This window comes from Daldinia caldariorum (assembly GCF_022478825.1).
Source record: "Daldinia caldariorum strain CBS 122874 unplaced genomic scaffold F4812scaffold_4, whole genome shotgun sequence".
NCBI lineage: Eukaryota > Fungi > Ascomycota > Sordariomycetes > Xylariales > Hypoxylaceae > Daldinia > Daldinia caldariorum.
The window spans coordinates 1,095,261-1,100,609 of record NW_025953040.1 but is presented as its reverse complement, the minus strand read 5'-3'; the positions used below and the strand labels follow the sequence as shown (position 1 = coordinate 1,100,609).

The following is a 5,349-nucleotide window of genomic DNA, read 5'->3' as shown; positions in this document are numbered from 1 at the left end:
ACTTGTTTTTTTTTTTTTGGCTAACATCTTTATCCTAAAATAACCTACACGTATTTTTTTTGCTTCTTTTCTTTTTCTCGCTTCCGGGGGCCCCAACCAAAATTACCCCCCCCCCCCCCCCCCCCCCCTTCTCATGCTAACATTCTTTACCTTCGCCGTTCTAGCCCGACAATACCGAAGCAACATCCGCAACCTCGACGCCGGGCGCGCCGACCCCCGTCTCTACAACCTTCGCGAACAGGGAGAAGGACAGCGCGTCAAACCACCCGACGCCGACGTCCGCGACCGAGAGGGGCTCCGGAAAGGCCGGCAAGACGGGCAAGAAGAGGACGCAGAAGAAGGACAAAGACGCGGATGCGGAAGACAGCGAGACGGACTCCCGCGAAACCAAGAAAGTCCGAACGCACTTTGGCGCCTCGCGAAAGTGAAGGCTATCTAACCTAGGTACCCAGGTACCTTAGGTACATTACAAGAGTTTATAATGGGATTTCGTTTCCCGCATTATCCAGTGTGGTTTCGGCGTTTATCGGCGGGTGGGCGGGCGAGTGGGCGGACTGACTGGCTGGCTTAGCTTTGACGGCGTTGGTTTGTTAGGTAGGGCGTTTATTTGGGAATATAACAAAAGCACTTTTTTTACGTGCTTTTCTTTTTTTTAAGAAGAGATGGTATTCGTGGTTCACACCGTTATATTCCCGCTGAAGATACCCAACAGTCTAGATTTACGAATGGTAGACTAAGGTAAAACTTAAACCGAGAGAGGGAGAGAGAAAGAAAACCATGATGATATCATGTAGCGATGAGATCTCTTAGTTAGTATACCTGCGGCTGTGGATTTATAATATAAGAACGTCCTTAATCCAAAAGGGGGATGGGAAAGTTACCTGTAGGTACCTATCTAATATATAGCAAGAAGGGCCCGAATACAATGCGTTGTCTTCCAGATTTGAGGTTTTATGTATTACTCACTACCTTGACTTACAAACAGCTGAGACGGATCATTTATGAATCACGCAATGCTATGCAATCAGGAGGGACCCTTTATGCGTGCAGAGTGCGGCGTGCGGCGTGCGGGGGAAGGTTCCAACTACCTAATGTATAGGTATGAACTAGCTCAAGTAGTAACTCCATAACTAAAAGACCTACCCACTTGTAAATGCCAATCATAGCGAACACCTTGATGAACGGAGAGAGCAACGGAGCCTAAATTACAAAGTACATAGACATATGTGCACCTATATATATACGCCAGGTACTTACTTGTACATTGTGGTGATTTATCAAGACAACCTTGGAAGTTTATCTCGTACCTCTTAAAAGCAACTTGGAACCTTTCTGAAGGTTATATACAAAAAATAAGTACATAATCCCCCCGCTTCAACGTCATCGTTCCAATCTCTCATCCAAGATGACGGTTATGGCCACCAAATTCACTCCCGAAGTGCTCCTCTCCGCTCCTCGTCGTAGTCCTGCTGTGCCTAATAGTACCGGCACCCTCGCTCTCTTTACTGGTACGTCCCTACAAGCTAAACATATTACCATCTTAGAATAACTTGAGGTACTTAAGTTAATAATTGTCAGTCTCTCAATACTCGTTTGAGTCCCACTCCAAGGATTATGCCATCAAGGTCCTGGATATCAGGTCCCGACAGTCAACGCAGTTATTTGACAACCCGGATTATACCGAGCCGACCTGGATTTCCGAGACCGAATTCATCTTGTTGAGGAACCAAAATTCTAAGACGTCTCTCCTCGTAGCAGATGCGACCAAGCCAGGTTCAGAGTGAGTATATTCGTCCTAGGTATATAGATAGATGCCTAAGCCTAAGGCCCTAAGTATACCTACAAGAAGAAGGATACAGTACTTACAAGTCCACTTAGACCATATGAGATTGCTGCCTTTAATACCTCGCTATATAATATCAAGGCTAGGGACATCGGAAATGGCACCATAGCATTTGCTGCCACGGCTCCTGCAACATCATCAGGAGAGCTTTTAAACCCGAAAGATGAGAAGGAGCCGCTGTCAACCGGCAAAGTCTATACAAGCCTATTTGTACGGCATTGGGACTCGTATGTTTCCAAGCATAGACAGGGGCTATTCTACGGAGCCTTAAAGAAAGATGGAGACTACTTCAGGCTACAAGATCGAAACCTAGTGAATGCACTAGCGGGCACGAAACTTGAATGTCCCGTGCCGCCCTTTGGAGATGCTAGTGATTATGATATCGGCAAGGAGGGAATAGTTTTCGTCTCTAAGGACCCCGAGCTAAATCCTGCCTTATGGACCAAGACCGACCTCTACTATGTGCCGCTCAAGACCTTCACTGAGGCGAAGCCCCCTCGTCCCCAGATCGTCAAGACCGGCGAGCTGCAAGGCTACTCGGGTGTCCCGGTATTCTCGCACGATGGCACCAAGGTGGTTTTTAAGCGTATGAAGAATAGGCAGTACGAGTCCGATAAGTGGCGCCTACTACTAATCCCCGATATCAAAGACCTAAGCAACGTGCAAGAGTTCTACAAAACGGAAGATGGCGAAGGCGCCTGGGACCTGCGGCCGGAAGGTATTGTATGGAGCAACGACGATAAGGAGCTGTACGTGACGGCCGAAAAGGAGGGCCGACAGGCCTTATTTAGACTTCCTTCGAACCCGTTAGAAGCTAAGGAGCTACCGCAACCGTTGACCAGGGACGGCGCTGTAACTGACTTCCACAACCTCTCCCACGAAGACGGTCGCCTCTTCATCACGTCTACGTCTCTCGTCGATAACTCCTCATACTCTATCGTCGATCCGGAATCTAAGGAAACAGCACTCATCTCCTCCAGCTCCAAGGAAGGGAAATCGTTCGGTCTGACAAAAAACCAGGTCGACGAGTTCTGGTTCAAGGGCGCGGGGGATTACCAAGTCCATGCTTTGGTGATGAAGCCCTCTAACTTCGACCCGAGCAAGAAATACCCGTTGGCATTCTTAATCCACGGAGGACCACAAGGCGCGTGGGGTCAGAGCTGGAGCACCAGGTGGAATCCCGCCGTGTTCGCTGAGCAGGGCTACGTCGCTGTGATGCCGAACCCTACGGGTAGCACCGGTTACGGACAAAAGTTCACTGATGGCATTACGCAGGATTGGGGTGGAAGACCTTACAATGATCGTAAGTATAGATTGTCGCTGAACTCGAAGTCTGCTGTAGAGTTACCTTAGACACGTTTACTCTGAAGGGCGTCTGGCTGACAGAGTATGCTGGATATAGTGGTAAACTGCTTCGAGCACATTTCCGATAACATTCCTTACATCGACACGAACAACGCTGTGGCCCTTGGCGCTTCCTATGGCGGGTACATGATCAGTAAGTTGCCAATCTCCCAACCTCTCCCTTTTCTTACTACTTCCCCCCGGCATTTTTACCCGTGTAACTAACCCCCCTTTCCTCCCTCTTTCATCAGACTGGATCCAAGGCCACCCCCTCGGCAGGAAATTCAAAGCCCTGGTCTGCCACGACGGCATCTTCAGCACCATGAGCAACTGGTCGACCGAGGAGCTCTTCTTCCCGTCGCACGACTTCGGCGGCACCCTCTGGGAGAATCGCGACGGCTACGCCCGCTGGGACCCCGCCGCCTCCGCGGGCAACTGGGCTACTCCCCAGCTCGTCATCCACTCCGAGCTCGATTACCGTCTGCCTATCTCGGAGGGATTGGCGGCTTTTAATGGTACGTATTTTACTTATTACATAGTACATGGGGAATAGCATTGGCGTACGTGGATAGGTAGATGGGAGAAGAGAGAAAAGAGAGACAGGGGGGAGGGGAAGGGGAGGGGAAGGGGAGGGGAAAAGTGTATGAGCGGATGGGATGAAATGCTAACGTGCCGATAATAGCCCTCCAAACCCGCGGCGTGCCTAGTCGGATGTTGATATTCCCTGACGAGAACCACGTAAGTCTTTCTTTCTTTCTTCCTTTGCATTAGTACTTGTTAGGGGGTAGTATGCCTACCTACCTACCTGTACCTGCCTACCTACCTAGTTTCGATGGGCGGAATTGCTGATTAATTACCTACTATCTCTATACTAGTGGGTGTTGAAACCCGAGAACTCGCTCGTCTGGCATAAGGAGGTCCTGGGTTGGATTAACAAGTGGACTGGTCTGGACACCACGGGACTAGCGGGGGATGCGGAGGGCCTTGCTATCTGATGAATTGCTGCGTGTAGTTAATGTATCATGGATAAGAATGGTTGGTTGTAGGGTTAAATCAAAGAGTTACTGAGGGCATTAAAAATTTAAAAAATAAAAAGGAATTGACAGATACACGGCTGAGCCAAAAGTGTATTTCTTGATAGCACAATTGTCTGACCTATGAGTGGTATTACCACTCACACACCCCCTCAAGTGAGGACGATTCTGGGCAAAGCTGGATATCTCGAGCCTCTGGATTATTGGACCTCTGGACTTTTTGATCTCTGTAAGATCCTAGAATCGAACCCTGAGGTTTAGGATGGTCTTGTGCGTACTCGTTTGCAAACTTTTGGCCCAGGGTGTTCTGATTCGGTTCTTAAACGGGTTCAAGCATATGAGACTCTTAATTGACAGACACACCGCTGAGCCAAAAGTGTATTTGTTAATAGCACAATTGCTATTACAGTCTATCTGACATGAGTGGTATTACCACTCACAGGAATTGTGTAAATATTTATCTATTGGGAATCCGACTCTCATACAGTATCAGGTTTCTCATACAAGTATGGACAGCTACCTACCTTAGGTACCTAATTTATAGATCAGTGCTCGACTGACTAGCATAGCTACTATAGCATTCCAGCAAACCCTGCCATGCATCGTCGCCATTCTGGATTATTTATTTATTTATTTATCTGTCCGGCACAGGCACAAGCACAGGCCCGCGTCCTACTCTCCTAGTCAGTCCGCCTCCAAGAGACTAAACAGCTCCTTCCCATCGATCCTCCTCATGACCGTCTTGACGTGCTCCCAGCGCAAGTTACCGACGTCGACGGAGAAGACGACGGCGGTCTTGGGGCTCGTCTCGGCGCGGGGGAGCAGGCGGGCCAGGTCGGGGTATTCCTGGCGGAGCTTGCGCTGCATGTACGCGGCGGCGCGGGGGTCGAGCTTCTTGAGGAACTGGCGGACGAAGCGGGCCTCGCTCTTGGGGCGCTTGATGCGGTACGAGCTGCTGAAGTGGTTGTACTGCTCGAGCATCTGGGTCGCCTTGAGGGGCGGTTGGGGAAGGCCCGAGGACGGCGGCGGCAGCGGGTGGGATAACTGGGCGAAACTGGCTTCGTTGACGGCGCCGTTGAGGAGGGATTCTTTGGGGTTGCGGGGGTTAGGTTAGTAAGGAGGTAAGGT

The 5,349-nt window shown here is 49.9% G+C and overlaps 3 protein-coding genes across 3 annotated transcripts in view; 2 read left to right on the top strand and 1 right to left on the bottom strand.

Annotated features, from left to right (window-relative positions):
* Nucleotides 1–648, top strand: part of F4812DRAFT_307636 (NuA4-domain-containing protein) — a 1,347-nt gene extending 699 nt beyond the window's left edge. Inside the window, exon 3 of the mRNA XM_047931291.1 lies at nt 165–648. Coding sequence (XP_047792257.1) covers nt 165–428 — 264 coding nt within the window. The 3' untranslated portion in view covers nt 429–648. The remainder of the gene's footprint in view (nt 1–164) is intronic.
* Nucleotides 649–1,148: 500 nt separating this feature from the next.
* F4812DRAFT_420943 (dipeptidyl peptidase) lies at nt 1,149–4,278 on the top strand. The gene is made up of 7 exons (XM_047933504.1): nt 1,149–1,508; nt 1,579–1,780; nt 1,879–3,146; nt 3,246–3,341; nt 3,439–3,702; nt 3,870–3,925; nt 4,063–4,278. The coding sequence occupies exons 1-7, from the start codon at nt 1,406–1,408 to the stop codon at nt 4,180–4,182; spliced, it is 2,109 nt and encodes a 702-aa protein (XP_047792256.1). The 5' UTR covers nt 1,149–1,405; the 3' UTR covers nt 4,183–4,278.
* Nucleotides 4,279–4,570: 292 nt separating this feature from the next.
* The window catches only part of F4812DRAFT_420940 (uncharacterized protein), a 2,397-nt gene continuing 1,618 nt past the window's right edge, over nt 4,571–5,349 (bottom strand). The window contains exon 2 of the mRNA XM_047933503.1: nt 4,571–5,309. Within this exon, the coding sequence (XP_047792255.1) occupies nt 4,906–5,309 (404 nt within the window). The 3' untranslated portion in view covers nt 4,571–4,905. The remainder of the gene's footprint in view (nt 5,310–5,349) is intronic.

Excerpts from the sequence above, each read along its gene's own strand:
- F4812DRAFT_420943 (XM_047933504.1), top strand. The coding sequence starts at position 1,406 with ATGACGGTTATGGCCACCAAATTCACTCCCGAAGTGCTCCTCTCCGCT. Across the intron at positions 3,342-3,438 it reads CTATGGCGGGTACATGATCA|ACTGGATCCAAGGCCACCCC; the intron begins GTAAGTTGCCAA and ends CTCTTTCATCAG. Across the intron at positions 3,926-4,062 it reads TATTCCCTGACGAGAACCAC|TGGGTGTTGAAACCCGAGAA; the intron begins GTAAGTCTTTCT and ends TCTCTATACTAG.